Below are 25,447 nucleotides of genomic sequence, written 5' to 3' on the forward strand. Positions count from 1 at the left end.
CCACCCGGAGCTGGGAATGGGCAGAAGCAGGGCTGAGAAGCACCCGGGACTGTGCTGGAGGTGGGAAAAGGAGACACAGAACAGATTCATGCGGCCGTGGGCTGCCGACCCTTCTCAAAAACCAGGGGAACACCTTGGAAAGAGGTGTCTGTGCATCTTGGGGCTGATGAAGTGATTGGGATGACATCAGGGATGGAGCAGGAAGCCCTCCTACACCAGGCTACGTGCTGAGAGGCAGAGGAGGAAAGAAACAGTCCCGCCAGGGCAGCACAGCACAGCACAGCAGAGAGAATGGAGCCCTTGAGCAGAGAAACTGGCACTTCCCTCTCCCTCCACTGTAATCTCCTGCCAGGAAAATCAAACTCATTCCATTGAAAAACAAACAAAAAAAAAAAAAAATGGGGAGAGTAACCACACAAAAGACTATTTTAAAATGTGGAAAAGAACAGTAAAACTCCCTAAGAGAACTCGCAGCAGGAAAACATGTTGCCACAAAGTGAATATGGTAAAAATTATACCCCAAAATACCCACAGGATTAAAAAAAAAAAAAAAAAAAAAAACAACTCAATGAAGCAATCACAGTGTAAAGGAAGATCACAAAAGAACTCCTCAGAGACGGCCAGATAACATGCATGCACTGACAAACTAGAGACTGGAGGAACTCACAAAAGAAGGACAAATTCAAAAATAAAGGCCCCATGAAAAGAAGCACAACAACAGACAGACACACAGAACACGTCAGTCCCCATGATCACCACCCACTGCACGGTTAGTCATTCCTGGTTCCTCGGGCCACCCCTCACTCTTCACTGGTTGTAGTTCCTGGCTCGCTGCCATTCTTTCCAATATGACTCCTGTCTTAATTTTTTTGTGATTTCAATCCACAGGTTGACGATCCTTCCACCATCCTGGCTGGCCTCCATTCTTTGCACATGTCTCCTATTGAAATGATTCTGTCCTCCACCCTCCCTGAGCCACACACTCCAAGATCCCATCAAACACCTTCTCATTACTAGGAACTGTCACTCTTTCATAATCTTGGTTTCAGGCAATCTACTTACAAATCACCTGCATGTCCAGCTCACTCTCCTGGCCCCAACTCCAACCTGCCATCCATTGATCCTGCCACTTTGCCATGCTTCCTCACCTCCAATGTCTTCACTCACTCCTTACCCAACTTAAACTCTGGAGTCAGTCATCATACCCAGTCTCTTGCATGTATCTTAAGCCCCTCTCTCCCTTCTTAACCACTTGACAAAATCTAAAACTCTGGTTGAGTCCAACATTGCACTGCCTCTGCACCAGCACTGCACTCCCCTCCCCGCAACCCTGGCTCCACCCAGAGTAAAAGTCCTTACACCAGCCTGCAAGGCCCTACCTGACCTGGTCCCAACTCTCTCTCCTTCCTCCTCTCCATTCCTCTGAAGGCCAGGGGTGCTTACATCTGACAGCCCAAGGATATGCTATTTCCCCATCGAAAATACTCTTTCCCTAGATACTGTGGGACACATTCCCTTCCTTCCTTCAAACGTGTGCTCAACAAGGAACTCCTCAGTACAGTCCATCCCGACTCCCCATGCACCCTATCTGTCAAATGCAAACCCCTCTCCAGCACACTGGATCCTTGCCGGTATGTTTTTTGTCATTGTTTCTTTTCGTAACACTTAACATCTCCTTCTGACATACTACATAATTTACTTATTTATTTATCTTATGTCTGTCTGCTCTCACTAAAGATTCACTCCATAAAGGCAGATATTTTTATTTTATTCAATGACATACCTTTAGCATCCAGACAGTCCCTAGCACGTCACAGGTGTTTAATAAATACTCATGCAGGAATGAACATAAATGCACAAGTAACACCCTGGTAAAATATACAGCATGATCCAAATGCACCGTGTTATATGAACCAGACTCTCCTGGGCTCAAATACCAGCCTTGCCACTTAACAGCTGTACAAACTTGAGCAAGTGACAACCACTCCAAACCTAAATTTTCTCACCTGACCAGGGTGACTGGAAGATCAAAAACAACGCACAAAGAAAGGAATAAAAGATACCTAATACAAGGCACAGAGTAAACAATGAAAAATAGTTTAAAAATACTAGCTTACATATCTTCCAGAAAGAGATTACTGAACAAAGCAGGGTATATAGGAAATACCATACAACTAAAATCACTGGATGTACTTGGGCCACCCTGCCCCACTCTCCTCCCATGCCCAGCAGCAAGGCAGTGAACTGGGTATTCACAAATAAGCGGCCTTGGCTGGATATTTGTTGAAGGCTCCCAAGCAGTAGACTAGGACAGGATCTTGGTGATGTCTGTGGGCATTTACTTTGACTTTGTATGGAATAAAAGGCAAACTATCTTAAAGAAGTGGGTGGCCATACTCAATATCATTAATACATAACTTCAAATAATGATCATGATAATGATACTATAATGAGAAAGAAGAGTAGGAAAAATAAATGTACCAAGACTTGCAGAATAATACCTTGTATGACTTTTAGTTTCTCCTAAACAACTAATAGGCAAACAAATTAATAATTGCTTCTTAAAAAAAACACCCAGTTTGGATTAAGTATAAAGGGCAATCACTGTTTGACATGGTTTGGCTATGTCCCCACCCAAACCACATCTTGAATTGTAGCTCCCACAATTCCCACATGTTGTGAGAGGGACCCAGTGGGAGGTAATTGGATGATGAGGGCAGGTCTTTCCTGTGCTGTTCTCAAGATAGTGAATAAGTCTCATGAGATCTGATGGATTTATAAAGGGCAGTTCCCCTGCACAAGTCCTCTCTTGCCCGCAGCCATGTAAGAAGTCCCTATGCTCTTCCTTCGTCTTACGCCACGATTGTGAGGCCTCCCCAGCCACGTGGAAATGTGACTCCATTAAACCTCTTTTTCTTTATAAGCTACCCAGTCTCAGGTATGTCTTTATTAGCAACGTGAGAATGGACTAATACACTGTTTAATAAAAACACTGTTCAGTAATTGGTCAAAACAACAAAAAGGGATCAAAGAGATGAGGGTGACGATTGCCAAAATCACTACAGGAAACCAAAACTAAATGCCAAGCCTAACTCATACTGTTCGATTCCTACTTCAGCACCAAATCAACCAAAATGTACAGAGGGATAGCCTCACAGGGCAGTTGAGTAGCCGCTACACAAGTAACGAATATGTGTAATCAAAGAGAAGCTACCCTGTCACACAATTACTGAGCATAGATTATGCTGGAAAAAAACTAATAATTATTACAGAAATTCTTAAATAAATGTAGTATCAAAACAGACGTATGGGGATTTTTATCACATGGTCACCATGACACTTTATCTACAGAGAACTCAGAGGAGTCATTTGTGGAGGCAACACAAATGGTTAAGTTCTCAGGTTTTTAAACATATACACCTAGGACAAAATGTCTGTTAATGGAGAATTAATTAAATGACGCATGGCATAACCACATAAAAAAAGTAAGCAACCAATAAGAAGAGAAAAAAAAGTAAGCACCAAAAAACCTGTATAGTGTGATCTCAATTTCATTAAAAAAATGAAAGAATAAAATTATGTGTAAATACTTTTGTAGCCAAGATATATTAAGCTTTTTATCTCTGGGGGCCAAGATTTTAGCAGGAAAGTCAAAAAATAAGTAAACACTAACAGTACTTTAATTTACTGGTAAAAGGCATTATAAAAACAAAACAGGTTAATGAGAAAAAGAATGACTGGAGGAAGCAAAACGATAAGGCAAGGAAGACACTGCTAAGGAAGTGAGCTTTGGGCCCCGAGACCTGAATGCCAGAAAGGAACCAGTTACATGCAGATCTGGGAAGATGTCTGAAGCAGAAGAGGAGCAAGTGCAAAGGCCCTGAGGTGAGGATGAGCTGACTGTTCACTAAGCAGAAAGAAGATCTACCTGGTGGAATGTGGAGCAGCAGAGCAGCACCATGGGACAGAGTGGTAGTTGACAAGTGGGGGCAGGGATCAGATCTTGGGGATATTGTGGGGCACGGTGGGGATTTATATCTGATTATAAAAGCCACAGAAGTAACTGTTGCCTTTCAAGCTATAGGATGACATGATTTGATTTATAGTTTTACAAGTTTACCTTGGCAACTATTTGGAGAAGACTGAAATAGGCGGGAATGGAAGTGAGGAGAACAATTTGGAGACTGCAGTCATTCAAAGAAATAGCAGCAGCTTGGGCATATGTGATAATGGCAGAGATGGAGAGACACAGATTTGACCAGTAGAACCACTAAGATTTACACTTACATTGAATACGGGGAAGGAAGACATCCACTACTATGGTTTGGGGTTGGAACCAAGGGCAGAAGCATGTGTATGGTTCACAGACAGGAGAGTGAGGGATAAAGCTCCCTGAAGCATCCTGGAGCCACGTCTTAAAGATTTAGTTCATAAAACAAAGAATTCACTCATATCTGGCCATAAACACCATGTTCAGTCATATAGGAAAAGTCACTGAAGAGAAGAAAAGTTGTCACACTGTTAAAATTTCCTTGGATAAGATATTAACCTTCACATCTATCTCTGCTTTATGTCAGCATCTTAGGCATGAAGAAAATCACAATGAAATAAAAACTACTGAAGTTTTTCTCCTCTAAGGCGGGGAAAAAAATCACCCACCACATATTTTCAGATGTGCGATCTTAGACATAAATACCTCAAACAGCATTTTAGGAAGGGGGAAGAGACAATTTTTCAACTCTTTTTCCTCTAATAAGCTGCCTTTCCATCCCACCAACAGACTACCCCGAAAAAAAGGAAACATTCTTAATTCCTGAGTAAATATATGGTTCCAATAAATTTATTAATTTCTCAGAACTAGAGCTCCTTTTTAAAAAAAATATTTGCTCTGGCACAAAAAAAAAAAAAAAAAAAAAAAGGCTGATAATATTAGTTTCCCTTTTGTGCAGTCATGTGTTAAAATGCAAAAACAAGTGTCCCCTTCACCAGACCCTAACTAATTAAAAGAACTGTGATCATTCTCAAAAGTAACAAAAGGGCTCACACTTTTATATAGACTTTTAATTTCATCTCAAAGTCATAAGAACCTTATGGGGACAGGAGCCATGCACCAATTCTTAATAAACAAGTTTGAAACGTACACTCGCAGCATGGGAAGCTAATTACAACACAGAGAAACCAACAGCATCTGTTTCGATTTTAAACTGAAGTCTGTGATCTGTAGGAGAGATATGATTAAAAATGAAACAAGTGAAGATTCAACAAAAATATTTTTCAGTCACCTTCTCTTAGCACTTATAAGCTTACGTTCATACTTTATGTGCCCCAGAAGGTTCTGTCTTTCCAAATTTTCTGGAAAAAACACACATACACAAGCCCATGTGATACATGATGCATATTTTAGCAGAACCTTCTATACTCATAAACTCTGATGAGTAGATTTTATGTTTCCAATATATCCGTTTTATTCACTTTCCAACTTTAGTCACACTACATCTTCCTCTTTCAGGTTATTATTTTAAAAAGAAATACATGCAAGAATTCACATTAGCACAAGTGGAAAGGCTTACTATGTTATTTAGGGGTTAGGGAAATTTTTATCTCAAGGACTGTGTTTCACAGTCAGCTATTCTCATTTCTATTCACCAGTTTCCTTCAATACAAAATTAATTCTGACAGGATTCAAACCTCTGTGCCCCAACTTTACCATCTCCTAACACTTAAAAATAATACATAAGCCTTGGTGGAACTCTAGCTAGTCTTGAGTGTGATGGCTTCTTCTATTATGGGGTTTTATGAGCATGAATGCAGATGGATTCAGATACGGCAATTGGCCTCTTAACAATACATAGAATAATCTTGTACCTGTTAGAAGAGTTTCGGGACTCCTAAAAAATTTTGGTTAGAATTATTGCCTGTTAAAGTTTGAAGAGACCATAATCTAGCCCACAGAAAATACACATGAGAAAACCATGTCCTGGAAGGCTCCAGAGATTACTCAAGGTCTTACACTGCTTACACTGCTATTTGAACGATTTCAGGAAATGTACATGCAATCACATACAGCTTGCCTGATTAGAAACGTTTCCTATCATCTCACCGATTTCTTTAACTCAGCTACATTCTAAAAACTCTGATTCTAATCAGAGAATTGCAAAAGCAAATCATGAGAAACCTATGACTAAAATGAATAAAAAGCTGTAAACATCAAATGTTGGCAAGGACTTTGAGCAGCAAAATCTCTGATACGCTGGCTGTACTCATATCTGGTACAACCACTTCAGGACACTGCTTAGCTGTTATCCACAAAAGCTGAACATACACATATCCTATCAGCCAGTAACCCAATTCCTTCACATACATGCACCAAAAGAACATATAACAATGTTCAGGGAAGCACTGTTCATCCTAGCAAAAAATAAAAACAAAATTAAAAAACGGAAACACTACAAACAGTAGAAAGAATAAATAAAGTGTGGTATGTTTAAATGTGGAATACTATACAGTAATGAAAACAAATGACCTGCAGCTACATGGATGAATTCCACAAACATAATGAAAGAAGCTCAACAAAAAAATAATTCTACTTGATTATTCATTCTATTAGACTAAGAAAAGGAAAATTAGTCAACGATGCTAACAGTCAGGACACTGGTTATCTCTGAAGGGCATGGAGGGGTGTAAGCACAAGAAGGGTTTTAGGGGGCTAAATAATGTCCTATTTCTTGACATTTGTGGTAGTATGATAGAGAATTCATTGGGCTATACAAAAATAATTTGTCTAGTACTCAATGTATACATTATACTTCCATTTTTTAAAAGTCTGAAAATACAAGCCCGTGTTTACTTATGTGATGTATTTTGATATATTGATTCTGCTGCTTTTAAAAACCTGAGTTTCTCTGTGTGTTCTTAAGATATTTTTCTACATTGTTTGTGTTTGGGGAAGGATGAATGGCCCCCATGAAAATGCCTACTCTGGGTTTACCTATATGATAGGTACCTTATACCTATATGACGACCGAGCCTATCATACAGGTAAACCCACAAAGGCTTGCTTATCCTTATACTATACATCACAGCTAGGAATATGTCTGACAGAAAATATGGAGAAATGATAGAAGGTAAATGGGCATAGATGTTGCTAATAAAAATGTCACTTTTGAACATCTCAATCCAGAGTTTGAAAACTAAATCTAAGCATTTCTAAGAGGCATGATGATCTTCTAGACCTGTGATAACAAACAGTTTTGTTTGCCTGCCAACTCCAGTCTACTTGGAATGGTTGCCTGGAGCGTCGGGTTGAAAAAGACTGGATGGCATGCTAGGCCAGCAACAGAGAAGACTGTCTATGCCATGGGCAAAAGACGGAGCGTGGGTGGTACGAGGGCCTTGCTGGCTGTTATGGAGTCAACACTTTCTCTCACAGGACAAAAATATTTTCTGAATCATTTTAAACTGTCTACAGAACCTGTAATAAAGTCATAGTTTGTTATAACTATTTAACAGTTTTATTATTTTAATACAATTACATTTCTAATCTATTTTACATGTAAACATTTATAATATTCAAACATTTTATGCTTAATATAAATTCTATCTTTATAATATAGTTTAACTGCTTTACTAGTGAAACAAATTCAAAAGACTACAGATGATCTTTAACAAAAAATGGTTTAAAATATTCTTGACTGCCATGTTCTTTTTTTTTTGGTATAAACTAAACATATAACTTAATATTTTATAAGTGTTTATTTATTTCATCAAAACTAATGTGAAAATAAACTTTCCCACCACAACACTCAAGAAGACTTTAGCTTTAGTTTAACAGATGCTGCTCATATTCTAATTACAGGTTACCTTACAGCATCTCCTCTTTAGGTTTCTTCTGTAAAATCAGATAATTGTACTGACACAATTTCAAAAGTTGCAAATGTAGTGTGAAGAGAACCTAAATGCGGTGCAAAGTATCATTTTATTCAGTCGCACCCAGTATTATTAGCATTACCAAATGGGGAAAAAACTGAACTGAAATTTCACACTTCTGCCTTTCACTTCCACGTGATTTCTGCATAGCCCTTATCAGTACACATTCTTGCCAGTAGTTAGATTTTTAACAATATTTTATCTAATCTAAATTCCCCTTCATTTAGACATTGAATCTCAAAATTAGAGAAAGTACAGTGATGACTGGTTTCACTAAATTCGTTACCCCAAATCCTAAATGTATACTCAACACATATGCTAAACCCCCTTCTTTCCCTCCCATTCTCTATCTGATGACCTTGTTTCCCATTTCATTTAAGAACAGACCACTCAAACAGGAAATCTACGTTTGCCCACCACGTTTCCATCTGTTCCACATGTAGCCTCGCCTCTATACAGTGGATGAAATGTGAACCACTTTCTAGTGGTCCATTCCCATGCCCTCTCACTTTCAAAACATTTCCTTTGCAATTATACTCTTACGAGAATTTCTCTGTTGCAGTGTAAAACGGAACCCTTTCTTTGATCCTCTTCCTACTTTCACGGCAGAGTCTGCTAGTTGCCTACTAAATATTGATTCTCTCACCCTTCTTCCTCAAATAGAATAATCCCCAATTTTAGTGAGCACACTGAAACCCTGCTAAGATGTTTTCAGCCTCTCTGGCAGCTAGGTATAGCCACATGATCAATTACATAAGCAGAGGTGAGGAGGAAATCTGGAAAGTCTCTTTAAAATGGAAGGAGTGGGTGCTTCTCCTTCCCTTCCTCCATCTACACTTGCAATATGGCTATGAGAACATTATTTTCAAAGTCACCAGTTTACCAAATCCAATTATCTGCTTTTATCTTAGTCTCCCAGCGGCGTTAGAGACAGATAATGCCTCATTCATTCTTGAAACATTCTTTGTTTAATTTCTAGAAATCTACCACATCTTGATTTTTATCTTACCTCACAGGTCACTCCTTAGATTCTTTATGCTACTTTCCTGATTTCAACATTTTTTAATGTTCCAGGCCTCTTCTCTTTGCTCACTCTTACGTGATTACTTTACACCCACGGTTTTAAATACCATTTATACTCTGACGACACTCTGACTTCCAAATTCCTGTATCTAAAGTAGATGTTTGATATCTCCACTTAGATATCTAAATGATATCTCAAAATATACTTAGTCAAAACAAAACTCTCCCCTACTTGTCCTGAACTGTAGTCCCTCCCATCTCAGTACACACTTGCCACCAACTAGTTGGTTGCTCAATGCAAAAACTATGAAGTCATCTTTAACTCCTTCCTTTCTCTACCATCCCTACCCACATGCATCAGCAAGTCCCGCTGGCTCTACCTCCAAAATACACTCATTGCTTCTCTCCATCCCCACTGCCATCACCCTGGTGCGAGCCAGCATCTCTCTCCCCAGACCTCTGTGATGACCAGCATACCTCCCTGCTATTCTCCCAATGTCTATTTTTTAAGCAGCAGCCAAAGTAATTTTTTCACAATGTAGATCTGATTATGTTTCTCCCCTGCTTAAATGCCTCCAGTGATTTCCACTGCCTCTTAAAATGAAATCTAAACTCCCTGAATGACCTGCAAGGCCCCAGCTGACCTACCAGACTCCTCTGGTTTCATCTCCTGGCACTCTTACCCCAGATGCTGTGCTTCAGCCATGCTGGCTTTTTCCCTTTTCCTTATTTTCTGAGTATTTCAAGCCCAGGTCTGCTTTTGAATTTTTAATACTAGTTATTCCTTCGGTCTGAAACGCCCTTTCTCTGAATCTTCTCACTACCAGTCTCTCTTCATCCTCAAAGACCATCTAAAGTCAAGGCAGCTTCCCCGGTCACTTGCTCTCACCTCACTTTCACTGTACTTTCTTTACAGAAAATTAAGTTGCTCATTATTTATCCTTATTACACGTGTAAACTACAATGAGAACAGGAACTTATAGATTGTTTACTGCTACATTCCTACAGTTTGGAACAGTATCTAGCAAGTACTATGTGCCCCCAAACTTATTTGTGGAATGAATCCCAACAGAGTATCAAAATTAAAACCCTCTTAGTCTGAACCATTATTCCTATGTTTAAAATTCTTATTAACAAATCTGAGAAATATCTGACCATCCTTTTTCTGGTCACTGATAAGGAATCTCATTCTTCCTGAGGGAGGCAATTCTCCCTTAACAACTTGGATTATTCAAAAGCACTTCCTCCTTCTCGAGTTGAAATCTGACTACCTGTAGCTTCTGTACATTTGTGGAGGCTCCTACGTTCACGCAGAACATATGGCTTCTGTTTCACACATGACAGTGATTCAAATATCTGGAGATGGTAACTGTACCTTCACCTGTATGAACAGTCCCAGTCTTCTTAACAGCTCTTCACATAGACTGTGGAGTATCATCGCCAGCCCTTCACATGCTCCAACTGCCCCAAATGTACTCACACACTTAGCTACCAACTGTGCCATAAATATTCAATTCTGGCCCAATTTGTCACTTCTCATCCACTGAATCAACTGATCTCTTTCTTAGGTAACATGGCCTGATTTAAGTCAACGCTTTTCTCCTTCCAGTTCATGTTCACACACAATCTTCAATCCATGTATCTTTCATACTACCTACTGCTTGCTACTTCTACAATCTCGGTACAGGACAGTCATTCCTCATCCTCAATTCCTGACACTGTTTAGCTTTCCCAACACAGGATGCTTATTCTATTCTTTGGAGGAAGGCCTCTTGGCCTCCTTTCTTGCATAAAGGTCCTAATTTTCCACATATGTAATTAGAATTATAAACTTCCTTAATTTTTGCACAGGTAGCCATATACACTTGGGGCAGATCAGTGCTATTTCTAACCAGCAGCAAGGGAGCCATTAAAAAAAGAAAGAAAAGAAAAGAAAAGATAAGAAAAGAGGCTCTTCTGTGGCCACCATCAGCACAGATCTGATGCCAGAGGAGCAAAGCAGAGCCAATGCTGGTGGCCTGTGACAAACTGCAGCAGTTCTCAATGTACCATTCCTATATTCCCTGCTGTGGACAACATGGTGCCTGGCACTGTGCACTTCCTTGTTCTTCCAGGAATAGGTAAAAAACCCAGAAATCACCCAAATCAGAATAAGGGTTATTTTCTACCATTGTACACAGCAGCACCTTTTTAGAGTCTAGTTTTATTCTCTTTGCTCCTAAAACACACTGGCATCTCATTTAAATCATTCAGGTAGAGGAACAGCTGTTGGGGAGTTAATGATTAGGTAAAGAAACACAGTATGGTCATTTGAAAACATTATTTCTGACATGTGTTAACATTCTGTAAAAAAGAATAGCCTTGTAAGGAAGTAGGCTGAAGAATAAAACTGTATTAACATACTCTGAAGGATGAAAGAGTTCAGGTAATGCCCCGAGGGCCAAACACTGAGAGCAAGATGACTTGAATTACCCAAGGTATCTGATTAGCCATAATTTAGAAACAAAAAACAAAGTTAACGAAAAAAAAAAACTTACCTGCTCAAATCTGCTATAATGATTTTTTTTAATACATATCCTGACGATGAATCGTTCTGAATGAAGTGTCACACTGCATCAGTCTACTGGTATTCTATCTCTGACAAGTATAGCAAAGAATAATTTGTGGGGAATGCAGGTCTGATTTTCTATAATTTCTTCCTCAATAGACTAAAACTCCCCCTCTTTAGTTCTTCTTGCTCCTTAATAAGGTACCACATACTTGCCCGTCGTAAGATTAACCTAACCCATATCCAGTTAGATTTTACTTTTAATAAGCTTTATGTTCCTTAAGCCCTTGGTAGTGCTATCTGGTTCCAAACCTACGAGACTGAGTCATCAGGTTTCATCATCTCATCTAGAACTAGATAGCTTTAAAGTAGATATAAGAATCCATTATCCTTTTAAATCTTTATTTCATTTAATGAAATAATGTATTATATGCCTGGCCCTGACTTCCTATGGAAAAATGCAGTAAGTGTTATCTCAAATATAATTCTCTTGTATTCATTCTAAACAGTGTGAGCCCTTTAAAACCTGTTGTTAGAGGAATGTTCCTCCCTCTGTCAGAGTTGTCCTTTTATGAACCTCCACCAAGTTCAGTTAAGAGTGGATACAAACAGTGAAGTCCATTTAAAACTCAACTCACAACATTGTGTGATCTTCTGGATGTTGGAAGAGATCCTCTGGGCCAGTTGGGCGGGGTCACCACCAACTCCTGGAGTGTAAGACATGGCTGATGCGCTTATTCGCTAATTTCATCAGATGTTGGTAGGCTGTGCAGTTTTCTAAGCAGTCACCTAAATAATATAAAAGGCACACAATTACATTTTTAAAGTTACTGGCTTACATTTTCCAAATTAACAAACTGTAAGGTTACAAGGACAAACTTGATTAATCTAATAGAGTTGAAATCTGGCAAAGTGACACATCAAATAGCAAAACTCTCATGTCTATTAAAAAAAACTGGACTTCAAAGGACAGAGTCATGTTAAACACATTAAACAATTAAAATAAGGTTCAAATTGCATATTCCCTTTGAAAACGTCTTTGATCTCTTAAAGAAAAAAATTACTAAATCCCTTTCCTGTATATAATTTTAGTTGTTTACATATTTTTTCCTTAACTAAACTCCAAACAATTATAAGGCAGGGCCCATATGCTGTTTATCTTTCTCCAATATTAAAAACAACTCTTAGCACAAACAGGCATTTAAATATTGATTAAATGGAACACAGACTCCAGGCTATCCCCAGAAATTTCACTGTATTAGGTTGGTGCAAAAGTAATCACGGTTTTTACCATTACTTTTAATCGTGGTTTTTGCCATTAAAAGTAACGGTAAAAATGGCGATAACATTTGCACCAACCTCAATATCTAATTTAACAAACACACAGGACCTGCTCAGGAATGTATGGGTAATAGGGCTCTAATTTTAATGGAAAAGGTTAAATTTGAAATAGCAGAGCCAACTACTGAGAAGCAAATGTCATATAAAATGTTTATCAAACCTTCCTGACAGAGGAAGGAGAACGAATGACTCTCCCCTTTCAGCAGCCAGCATCTCAGAATGGAAGAGACACTGAGATACTGCCACAGGAGGCAGGTGAGATGACATTCTCTGCCTCTTCAATCCACACCACTCCAATCAGGGTTTGGAAAGAAGGTTGAAAAGGAATGTCCCTGTGTACTGAACTGTGCACAGCAAAGAATTTCAACTACTGCCACTCCATCTTTTCCATGAATATGCACTGGAATACCGCAAAGTTGTTGGTGGTCAATTTGTAAGCCAGCTCTCTACTAAGAGCCCGCTACATGCCCAGCATTAAACTAAGCATGTGGGGGTGCAAACAAAACAAAACAAAACAAACAAAACACACTGACACAGTATCTGCTTAAATCAAGTCTGTCATTTAGGAGGAAGGATAAAGCTAATAATGCAAACCAACAAAAAATCCCACAAATCCATAAAAGATCACGTGGTAGGCTAAAATGAGAAGGGCTACAAAAAGAATGACCATCACCCTTGTCTAGAAAGAATTTATGAAATAGAAACATAAGATCTGGATGCTTGGTTATGACCAGTATGCAGAACAACAAAGGCAACGACACGAAGGCTTGGGTGGAGAGACCCAGAGCACATGGAAAGGCCACACGCAGTATGGTATTTACTAAAGGAAGGGAAGGTTCCTGGTCAACCCTGGATCAGACGATTCACAGCTGGGACAAAGGGGAAACAACAGAAAGGGAAAGAGAGGAATGGCCTAACATTTCTCACACATTTGCGACATGAAAAGTATTTCACATAGACTAATTTAATTTTCACAACCTCCTCCTTAAATTAAGTGGCATATTCTTGTTTTAATGATGAGCAAACAGCAGGCTTATTATGATTAAGTAATGGCAACCCAACCCACCCACAGGTGGAGGTGGGATTCAGTCCCAGGGTTCTGATGCCAAGGCTATCCATGCTTGCTACCACATAGAACTAAGGCCACAGAAGATTTCTGGGAGAGAAGCCACAGTGAAATGTGTCTTTGCTCTAAGAAATAGTGTTGGCAGGAAGTACAACAGCTGTACTGTTGAGACCGTTAGAACAGTACTGGTTCCATGCCTGGAACTCTGGTGCACTTTGAATGTGTCTGGCCACCCTGAGAGCCCTGGCTGCTTTTAGATATTCTCCAATTTCCCTCTCAGGTACAGTTGATCCATTCTGCGCTCTTTGGGTCGCACCAAATCCTAGAGATAGATCCAAAAGCAATTTCATAAAAGGATAAATTCAAACCTAGAGTCAGACAGCTGGACCACTACAGTAGGGAGACAGGAATAAACTTCCTTCCAGGTAGCCTTGGACTTGAGCCCAGGCAGAACAAGAGCAGACATGGGGATTCACTGACACCAACACCATCCGGGACATCCTTGAAACCATGCAATTTTAAATGCATCTCCAAGTCACTTAAAAAACAAATACAGGTTTTGAATAGCCAAAACAATTTTTAGCAAAAAGAACAAAGCTGGAGGCATCACATTACCTGACCTCAAATTATACTAAAAGGATATAGTAACTAAAACAGCACGATATTCATATAAAAACAGACAGATAGAACAATGGAATGGAATAGAGAAGTCAGAAGTCAAGTCACACATCTACAGTCAATTGATCTTTTTGGCAAAGTTGACATAAACATACACTGAGGAAAGGACACCCTTTTCAATACATGGTGCTGGGAAAATTGGATCGCCACATGCGGAAGAGTGAAACTGGACCCTTATCTGTCATCATATAAAAAAAAAAAAATCAACTCAAGATGGATTAAAGACTTAAAAGTAATACCTAAAACGATTAAAATACTAAAAGAAAATCTAGAGAAAACTCTTCTGGACATTGGTTTAGGCAAAGAATTTATGACTAAGACCTCAAAAGCACAGGCAACAAAACAAAAAATAGACAAATGAGATTTAATTAAACTAAAAAGCTTCCGCACAGCAAAATAAATAATAAACAGAATGAACAGACAACCTGCAGAATGGGAGAAAAATATCTGCAAACTATACATCCAATGAGATTAATATCCAGAATTTACAAGAAACTCAAACAACTAAAAAAAAAAAAAACCCACAAATAACCCCATTAAAAAGGGGCCAAAGCCATGAATAGACATTTTTCAAAAGAAGACATACAAATGGCCAAGAAGCATATGAAAAATGCTTAACATCAATAAGCATCAGATAAATGCAAATTAAAACCACAATGAGACATCATCTCACAACAGTCAGAATGGCTATTAAAAAGTCATCCACAAACACATCTTGAGCAGAAAAAAAAGAAAAAAGAAAAAAAAAGTCAAACAAGTAGAGATGTTGGTAAGGATGCAGAGAAAAAGGAACACACTGTTGGTGAGAGTGTAAAGTAGTACAGCCTCTATAGAAAACAGCATGGCAAGTCATCAAAGAACTAAAAATAGAACTAATAGTTGATCCAGTAACCTCATTACTACCCAAAAAGAAAAAAAAAAAATTATACCAAAAAGGTATCTGCACTTGTATGCCTATTGTAGCATTATTCACAATAGTAAAGATTTGGAATCAACCTAAGTGCCCATCAGGTGTCTATTAACATTCCTGAAAGGATAAAGAAAATGTAGTGTATATAAATGCAACGGAATACTATTCAGCCTTAAAAAAGACTGATGTCTTTTGCAGCAACACAGATGGAACTGGAGGCCATTATCTTAAATGAAATGACTCAGAAAAAAGTCAAACGCTGCATGTTCTCACTTGTAAGCGGAAGCTAAATAATGTGTACACATGGACAGAGTGTGGAATAATAAGACACTGGAGACTCAAAAGAATGGGAGCATGAGGGATGAGAAATTACTTAATGGGTACAATGTGCATTATTCAGGTGATGGTTACACTAAAAGCCCAGACTTCACCGCTATGCAATATATCCACGTAACAAAACCGCATGTGCACCCCTTAAATTCATATAAAGTGATTTTATTGAGATATGGCAATACAATACACCTACTTGAAGAACACAATCCAATGGTTTTTAATATACTCGCAACATTGTACAATCATTACTTTTAGAACATTTCTATTACTCTAAAAGGAAAGTTTGTCATCATTAGCAATCACTCTCCACTTCTCCCCAACCTCACTGGCCAAAGGCAACTCCTAATCTACTTTGTATCTTTATAGGTTTGCCTATTCTGGACATTTCATAGGAATGGAATCATACAATGTGTTCTTCGAGACTAGCTTCTTTCTCTTAACATGCTTCCAAGGTCCATCTGTGCTGTATCATATATCAGTACTTCATTCCTTGTTATTGCCAAACAATATTCCAAGGTATGGATAAAGACAATTTTCTCTTGGTTCAATGACATCTTCCTTTCTCCTTTCCCTCTATCAGGTAGATCTCTGGAAAAACTGGCTTACAAGCCAAAACAAACACATTGAGTGAAAAATTGTTCAGTTTGTTATTCCTGTACTCTCTGGGGACGCTCCTCCATACACATGGTTCCATTTTAATGATACCTGAATGAGTCACACATCCATGTATCCAGTTCATACCCTTGGCTTTCTCTCGTGTCTACATGTCTGTGAAGCTACAAGAACTCAGCCATTTCCTGTGCAGCACACAATGGAAGTAGCAACAAGAAACCTCTACTTTGGGCAAGACACTTTGCATTTGGGCCCATTGCCAGGATCAAAATGAGATAATGCACATCCAGAGACAATTGCTTTTCCACCCTACACAGAGGAAAGTTATGATCTGTTCTTGCAGCTACAGGACCAACATCAGCATAAGACCATCAGAAACTCACCTGTCTCAAAACCATGCAATCACACCTGAGGCCTACTCTCTCTCCCATAAACAGCTCTATCAAGTCAAGGATAGTATTCTACAGCATCTTCCTTACCCCTGAAACTCACACCAGTGAACTCCAAGTCTTCTCACTGTTTTCTTTCAAGGCCACCTTTTTTCCTCTCTGGAAAATCAACCACTTAGTCACAAACACAATCAATTTTCTTCATCACTTTCCTCAAGCTACTAAACGCAAGAAAGTTCCTGCTGGTGAGACAATTGGCAACTGGCTTCATTCACCCAAAGTGGTGCCACTTAGATTGACTGGAATCATAAGTTTTGTTTTACTTTTTCTTTGTTTGGCTGTTGTTGTTGTCATTGTTGTTTGAGACAAGAGCACCCAGGCTGGAGTGCAGTGGTGTGATCACGACTCACTAAAGCCCTGACTTCCGGGCACAGGCAATCCTCCCATCTCAGCATCCCGAGTAGCTGGGACCACAGGCACCTGCCACCACATCCCACTAATTTTTTGATTTTTTTTATAGAGATGGGGGTCTCACTTTGATGCCCAGGCTGGTCTTGAACTCCTGGGCTCATGCGATCCTCTGGTCTCAGCCTCCCAAAGTGCTGTGATTACAGGTTTGAGCCACTGTATCTAGCCAGGTATCATGAGTGAAGAATGAAAAGCAATTTGCGAAAGATAGAAAGATATGTAAAATAAAACAAAGTTAACAATGGCCAACACTCATCTAGTACTCATATTTCCTAAACATTGTGCTTACGACTTTTAAATTTATTTTCTCAGTTAATTCTTACAAGCCTATGATGTGGGTATAATTACTAATGTAATTTTTTTACATGAAGAAATTGAGGCATAATGAGAATAAATAATCTGCTTAAGCAAAGGAGCTAAAATTTGAAAATAACCATAGAGCTGACATTTTTTAAACACTAAACCATACTGCTTCCTCGTACAACAAAATTAAGGGCAGATGAACTCACTCAGTTAGAAAAACCAAATTTGGGCTGGGTGCAGTGGCTCACGCCTGTAATCCCAGAACTTTGGAAGGCCGAGGCAGGCAGATCACAAGGTCAAGAGATCGAAACCATCCTGGCCAACATGGTGAAATCTCGTCTCTACTAAAAATACAAAAATTAACTGGGTGTGGTGGCATGCACCTGTAGTGCCAGCTACTCAGGAGGCTGAGGCAGGAGAATCGCTTGAATCCAGGAGGCGGAGGTTGCAGTGAGCCGAGATCACACCACTGCACTCCAGCCTGGCAACAGAGTGAGACTCATCTCAAAAAAAGAAAGAAAAAAGAAAAACCAGATTTACCACTTTTCTGCAAGCCCCGTATGAAGTTTTGCTATTCCTCCACTCCTAAGATGAAGGAACATGCCTGGGATAACTACAGGAGTTGATCAAGGTAACAGAGAGGAATAGCTTACTCCTTTTCTCTATTATTATTCTAATACGTGGTATCCAAAAGGCAACAACAGGTGGCTCTTTTGATAATGAGACACACAAAGGAAAGGAACCAAATGGTTGTCTTTAAAATATACATATACAAATACATGCAGAGACAGATACGATAGGTAACTACAAATTAATTAAAAGCTTATGATCTCTGCGTATAGGCTAAATGGGTGCTGATTCAGATGTCTGCTTTTCCACATCAGTCTCCATTACCTAGCCCAGAGCAGCTATGCACTAAAGTACTCTTGTTGAATACTTTTGAAAACCCACTCAGAATTCCTATTTCATTGCTCAGAATAATAATTATAGAATTCATTACCTAGACCTGCACTAATAGAGTAGCCACTAACTAAACGGGCTGTTAAAACTTAAATTATAGTGGTTACTAGAAGCAGGGAAGGATGGCGGGAGGGGGGATAGCCAAAGGTTGGTTAACTAACACTAAAATACAGCTAGGTAGGAGGAATGAAGTCTAGTGTTCTATACCCCTAAAACGTGACTATAATTAATTACAATTTATTGCATATTTTCAAATAGCTAGAAGAATGAATTGTGAATCCTCTTAACACAAAGAAATGTTAAATGCTTGAGGTAATGGATATGCTAATTATCCTGATTTGATCATTACACATTGTATACATCTACTGAGGTATCACATGTACCCCACAAATGTGTATAATCATTATCTGTCAATTAAAATAAAAGCAAAATATATCTTATTATAAGCTGTTAACAAGGTAACTGCAGTAAGAAACTACACTTTTACTCCACATTTCATTTTTTGATGTGACAATTTACACCGTTTTATATTGTATATCACTTAAATTACATTGTAGCTCTTGTTTTTAAAAAATTAAAATTAATTAAAATTAAGTTAAATGAAAAATTCAGTTCCTCGGTCATACTAGACACCTTTCAAACGTTCAAAAATTCTGTGTTCCTAGTGGCCAGCAGCTTGGACAGCTCATTCACAGACCACGTCCATCATCACAGAAAGAGCTATTGCACAGTGCCAGTCTCCACATCGCAATAATCATCTTTCTATGAAGATACACAAACACCATAAAGAGAAAAACAGGAAGGGAGAATCAAAGTGCAACACTCAGATGAGCGTCTTCTCAAGACTGCTTCTAAAGAACACAAAAGAATGAACAAAGGGAACGTTAAAATGTAATCTTAAAGTGTCAAACACTACTCCCAGTTAAAATCAGATACACTGTAGAATCCTTCAGATTTCCATTTAGCATATATCTCATGCTCTATAAATCTACTCTGGGCAAAGAAGGGGTCAATTTCACTTTCTTAATCATTAACATCAGCATAAACAACTGGACTTCTCTCTACCCTCTACCCCAAATAAGTTCTGACGGGTGGGGGGTGAGCATTTTTTTGCCTGTTTTGTGGATTGCACTATTCTCAGTGCCTGGCTACATCGTAAGTGCTTAACAAATATTTGTAGAATGAATGAATGTACCCACTTCCTAAGAACACACACCCAGCGTGAGGGTAAATATTACCATTTCTAAAACATAAAATTCCAGTGCCTTTTTTCAGATCCCGAAGGTCACAGGCTCCTTGCTGCCTTAGGCCTTTGCTGGGTGCCATTTCCTATTTCTAGAAGGCTCTTCTCATGATCTCCATGTGACTGGCTCCTTCTCCCCAGCAAGGCCTCATCACATGCTAGAGAAACCTTTGTGACCACTCTGATCTGAAAGTGAGAACTCACCACAGGCCACTCTTTGTCAATCTAACTTACTGCTTCACAATACTCAATAGTCTAATTAGTTACTGTTTATTATTGATCCCTACACCTCTGGAATACAAACCTTTATTATTGATCCCTATACCTCTGGAATACAAACAGGAGCTACTTCTGGAATATAAACAGGGGATAGATGACCTTGTCATTCTGTGTAATCTACAGTGCCTGGTGCATACTAAATGCTCAAGGAACTGTCTACATAAGTATCCTCTGCACAAACTACATTAACTGCATTCTTTGGCCTTAGATCTTCCATCACTGAACTTTTGTACTACTTGGTTTTAGTTCACAATATCAAGGATTATTTTTTTCACACTTTCACACATGAAACTTGCAAATTAAATGGAATCACATCAAACTTTACTCAGACTTACTGTGGATATTTTCTATAATTTACTTTTCAATCATCAGCACTTAAAGTTTGGGGTCATAATCAAAATGAGAATTGATTTTGTTATCAAGAGCAACATAAGTAACATATCCGAGGAAAAATGATGATGTTAATGACTTAATATGGTATCATATTAACCTCTGCAGACACTGTGAAGTTAAGAGCATAATTCTTAACTAGTCACAAGTCTGAGGCCAACTTCTCAAAGTGGCCTATAAGGCCTGGCCACATCACAAACACAGTTTAACACCATTATCAGCCTCTGCCCAGGTGTGCTCAGAGAACCTGCAGAAGAAACGCTCACTTCCAACATTATTAAATAGCACAGCATTTCATAATTACTTTCTTTTCTTCCAGATTCTGGGCAAGTTTTATATACTATATATAATTATAGTCAGAATACAACGATCTGAGGTAAACAAAAATTAACGTATATAGATAAGAGTCAAGCAAATGTGAGAAATTTGTGGGAAAAAAACACACAGCATTTGATCAGAAATGCAACTTTTTTTTTCTTTGTCTGAATTTAAAGAAAGTAAGTAACTAAAAAACAAGGTGGAGGAAATACTAGAAATATTTTATGTATGTTTAAAGGTTTTTATGTAAATTAATTAAACGTGTATACTAAGAATGTCAAAGAAAGTATGTTAAGTCATCAAGCCAAATAAAACAAATACTACGAGCCACTGAATAAACAAACATACACGGTTTGTCTGCTACAGCCATACATTTTTCAGTTCCTCTATATTCGGGAAGTTTAAAGTGTGTTTTTCAATCCATGAGTTGAAAAGAGGAAGAGGTCATTTGGTCGTGTCTGGATTCCTGAGCTGGGCCCCAGCCGGGTCTGGCGCCGGCCACGCCGTGCGCCTCGGGAGCGCTGCCCATGGGACCGCGGCGGGTGCGTGGCTGGCCAGGCCCACCTAACCACAGCCGCGCACTCCAGGAATGCGGAACGCGCCGCGCCCCTGCACCCGGCCTGGGGGTATGGGGAGCCGCAGGCGCTCCGGGAGCCGGGGCAGTCCGGCCCTTCCTCACCTACCGAGTGCCTGCTGCAGAGCGCAGGGCGGCGGCCACCTGACCACGCGCACAAACAAGGAGGAGCGGCGCCGCAGGGGCACCGCGCCTCCCTGTCGCACGGCCAGGAAACCCCCCTCCCCAGGGTCCTCTTACCTGGACCTCGGTGGCTCCCTCCTACACCTCCGACCACCGTCACCCACCGACCCCCGAGCCTTCAGCTGCAATTCTCAGCTGATGGGCGGTGGCGTGGGGACGCCCAATGCGCATGCCCGCAGCACAATTCAAGGAAGAAGGCGGGGTTCACCCCTTTTCTATTGGCCCGCGGGGCTGAGTGACAGCGGCCCTCACCGCCCCTCCGGTTCCAAGCTAAGGAATGGGAGTATCAGCAAAATTGCAAGGGAGCTGTTCTTTGAAGCCTGACGTAGAGATGGTGAACGCCTCTTAGCCTGCGTGCAAAAAAGCAGAGGACAGAATGGAGGACAGTTGTCTTCTTTATCTGGTGAAGCCTTCTTGCACGCAGGTCTTCACCCCGCCCCTTTAGCTCCTGCCTATCTTGTTTGCTAACCTTTAACTGCAGTAGATCGCGTTCACAGCTCTATCGAAAAATGCAAAGGCGAATACACAATCCTAGCGGGAACAATGAAGGAATAAGTGAAGAGTCATCTCTGGGTCCTCACTTAGTAAACAAGTTTTCCTAGTACGTACAAGTCATTCGAAGCATTCCTGAAAAGCAGGGCGTAGTTTTCACAGGGTTTAAAACAAGCAGAGACTGTTCCAATGATAAATATGCAAATATAATATAATTGTTAGATGAAAAGCATCAATTGCTACAAATGAAAGAAAGCCCTCACCAAATTAATTAGAAGATAGATTGGCTTAGCCTTCGCCTATATTAAGGAAACACTATTTTCTAAAATGATTACCCGGATATGTGATATCAAAAGTCCAGATGCACTTAGGTGGAAAAAAGCAAAACCTAGTATAGAATTCTGGTTGAAACTCACCAACACTAAGTGTGGAATGTTATCTGTTTAAGAGAGATGGACAGAGAAAGAATAACCCAGAAAAGGAGTAACCCACAAGATAGGAAATAAACCAGGAAAAGGCAAACTAGAGAATGAAGGGAAAAAAGAGGGAATGGTCCATCATGTCATCTGTCACAGAAAGTTCAAGTAAATAAAGAACTGAAAGTAGTGCATTGTACTTGAGAATTAGGAAGTGGCTGGTGAACGTAGGAAGAGACATTTCAATCGTTGAAGGAACTCATGAAAGGATCTTACATCTGTGTGAGGTTTAGTGCACTTTCCAAATACCATTCATATTATCTTTGATAGACCTCTGGGCTCTGGGAGGGGAAGGTACAATGCACTACAGAAGAACCTGAGATTAACTGGCCTCTTCAAGTTGCCCTGATAGTTACTGACTATGCTGGGACCAAAACTTAGCTGTCTGAGCCCTCATTCTGGGCTTATTGCAATTTCTTGCTTTAAAATATGTTATGAATGGATTCCTTCCAGGTCTTTTGAAAACTTAAGAATAATATTTCATCCTTTGGTATTTAAATGGAAAAAAATAAATATGTCTAGACAACCTTGCAAAATTTAGAAGTATTAGGATAAATGAATTACAAAGAGTTCCTGACACTTATAATATTTCATCTGTGAATCTGGCTGCTACCAAGTTAAATTCAGCCAGGTGTCTTGAACCTGGTAGGGCTTTAAAAGTCTCCTAATTTGATGAGTGATAATGTCACATCTCCCCAAATAAATCCTTTCCATGTGCAGAAGTTACCTGCAACTGAAGGCTTGTAATTTGGATTTTCAGAAATAGTAATTTGGAGATTTGAGCCTTCTTGGAGAGATTTTGAAGGAAACCAGAAGTTCTTGAGTGGAGAATGTTATCTGCATTCTTGTTGTGTCCTTATTAATATAAATACCTCCTAGGATGGAGAACTGTCCACTGCTGTATCTCCAGTGTCTTGGGATAGCAATTCCAGGGAATAGAAGGAGATAATTGCTGGTTCATTTAATAGTTACTAAACTAAAAATATTTTTTACATGACCACTGTATGATTCTCTGGGAAAGCCAAAGAAGTAAAAGACGCAAAAAGGTGAATAGAGCAAGACAGGGACTTATTGGTAAGTGAGAAGTACAAACTGACTTATGAAAGTTTGTTTTTTATTTATAATACAATGGGAAAACCACAACTAGTTTAAAAAATCTGTGCTAGATTAAAAGGAAGCTTAAATTAATACTTAATAAACAAGAGTTAGTTCAGTTGTACCTTATTTTTAAGCACCTTCCATGTCTCTCTACAGTCTAACTTGTTTTCTGTTTAAGATCACACAAGTGCCTAGTCATATGCCAAGTACAGGATCGATTTTGCCCTAGCTTTTGAACATGGAGGTAATAAACAGGTATCCCATGGAAATCTTACATGGAGCATTATAGCATGGTGACTGGTATATTTGTTTCTAATTTTACCTCCTGGTGACTGGTATTTTCGTTTCTAATTTTACCTCCTAAGTGTTATTCGTATGTGCCCTCTTCTCTCTGTCCCTCACAGTTGACATCCTGATCCACTGCAATAGCCTCCTTGTTGGATCTTCTATCCCCTGGTCTACTCAACTTTATTATTGTCAAAGCCACCACTGAATATTTGAAGCTCCAATCTGAGAATTTTGCTCCAGACTTCATGCCATTTCCATGATTGCAGCATTCCCTGAACTGTAAATCTTAAGAAAAAAACCCAAAATGATTAAATTGGGGAGAGCCGGGGAATTATGTGGGTTGAAGTAAGGAATCAGGGACTTGGTCTACAAAGAAATGTTTGGGAAACATATTATATTACATTCTTGAAGATTCACAGAACATATATGTAAATTAAAGGCACTGAGAAGTGGTTCAGAAAAGAAACATGTATAAATTTCTTTTACCTGGTATTTTATGAGTGTATTTGACGGTGGAACTTGTCTGTAAAACTTTTAAATATGCATAAGGGAAAACACTGCTCTCAAAATCAAGTTCAAGCCCCTCGCATATGCACAGGGTGACCACACATTTAGTTTGCTAGGACAGTCCTAGTTAATGCTTGTTGTCCTGGCCACCTGTCTTCTGAGCATGCCCTTTCATTCTGAAACGTACTTCAGTTCAGATGATGCATCATATGGTCCCTACACATATAAGGACCACGTGGTCTCAATCCTGCCTTTCCAAACATCAAAATTTATGCTTGAAATATGTTGGCTTAAATAACTTCTCTATATCTGTCTGCTCACCCCTCCCTCCCAGCAGCTAGCTCCCCAATCACAAACCAGGGGTTTTCTTATTTCTTTGCTTCGCTCACGTAGTTCCCATTAGCTAGAATACATTTTCTCTTCTCCCCCATGTTTTAAATAATTCTTTATTTTGAAATAACTTTAGATTTATAGAAGACCTGCAAAAATAGTAGAGCACTCCTATATATACTTCACCCAGCTTCCCCTAATGTTCCCCTAATGTTCCCCTAACGTTAACATCTTACATAACCATGGTCCACTTGTCAAAACTAAGAAATTAGCATTGGTATAGCAGTACCAACTAAACTAGCTTGTATTTTCCCTGCTCCAGCTCTAGAAGCAGTTATTTTGCTATTGAGCTCTTCTTCCTTTTATTGGAAAATGTTGTTTAGAAATCAAGGGCCAGGACCACCAGGCACAGTAGCATGGCTCACACCTGTAAACCCAGCACTTTGGAAGGCGAAGGCAGGCACATCTTTTGAGCCCAGGAGTTCGAGACCAACCTAGGCAATGGGGCAAAACCCCCTTGTGATGGTTAATACTGAGTATCAACTTGATTCGATTGAAGGATGCAAAGTATTGATCTTGGGTATGTCTGTGAGGGTGTCACCAACAGAGATTAACATTTGAGTCAGTGGGCTGGAAAACACAGACCCACCCTTAATCTGGTGGGCACCATCTAATCAGCTGCCAGCAAATATAAAGCAGGCAGAAAAACGTG

General features: G+C 39.5%; 1 protein-coding gene across 1 annotated transcript in view; it reads right to left on the reverse strand.

Annotated features, from left to right (window-relative positions):
• The window catches only part of LOC105465620 (syntaxin 7), a 54,875-nt gene extending 33,156 nt beyond the window's left edge, over positions 1–21,719 (reverse strand). Inside the window, exons 1-2 of the mRNA XM_011714149.3 lie at positions 21,602–21,719; positions 12,136–12,286 (exon numbers count right to left, since the gene is read on the reverse strand). Of these exons, the coding sequence (XP_011712451.1) occupies positions 12,136–12,220 (85 nt within the window). The 5' untranslated portion in view covers positions 12,221–12,286; positions 21,602–21,719. The remainder of the gene's footprint in view (positions 1–12,135; positions 12,287–21,601) is intronic.
• Between the last annotated feature and the right edge of the window lie 3,728 nt (positions 21,720–25,447).

The sequence above is a fragment of the Macaca nemestrina genome, chromosome 5 (genome assembly GCF_043159975.1).
Source record: "Macaca nemestrina isolate mMacNem1 chromosome 5, mMacNem.hap1, whole genome shotgun sequence".
Taxonomy (NCBI): domain Eukaryota; kingdom Metazoa; phylum Chordata; class Mammalia; order Primates; family Cercopithecidae; genus Macaca; species Macaca nemestrina.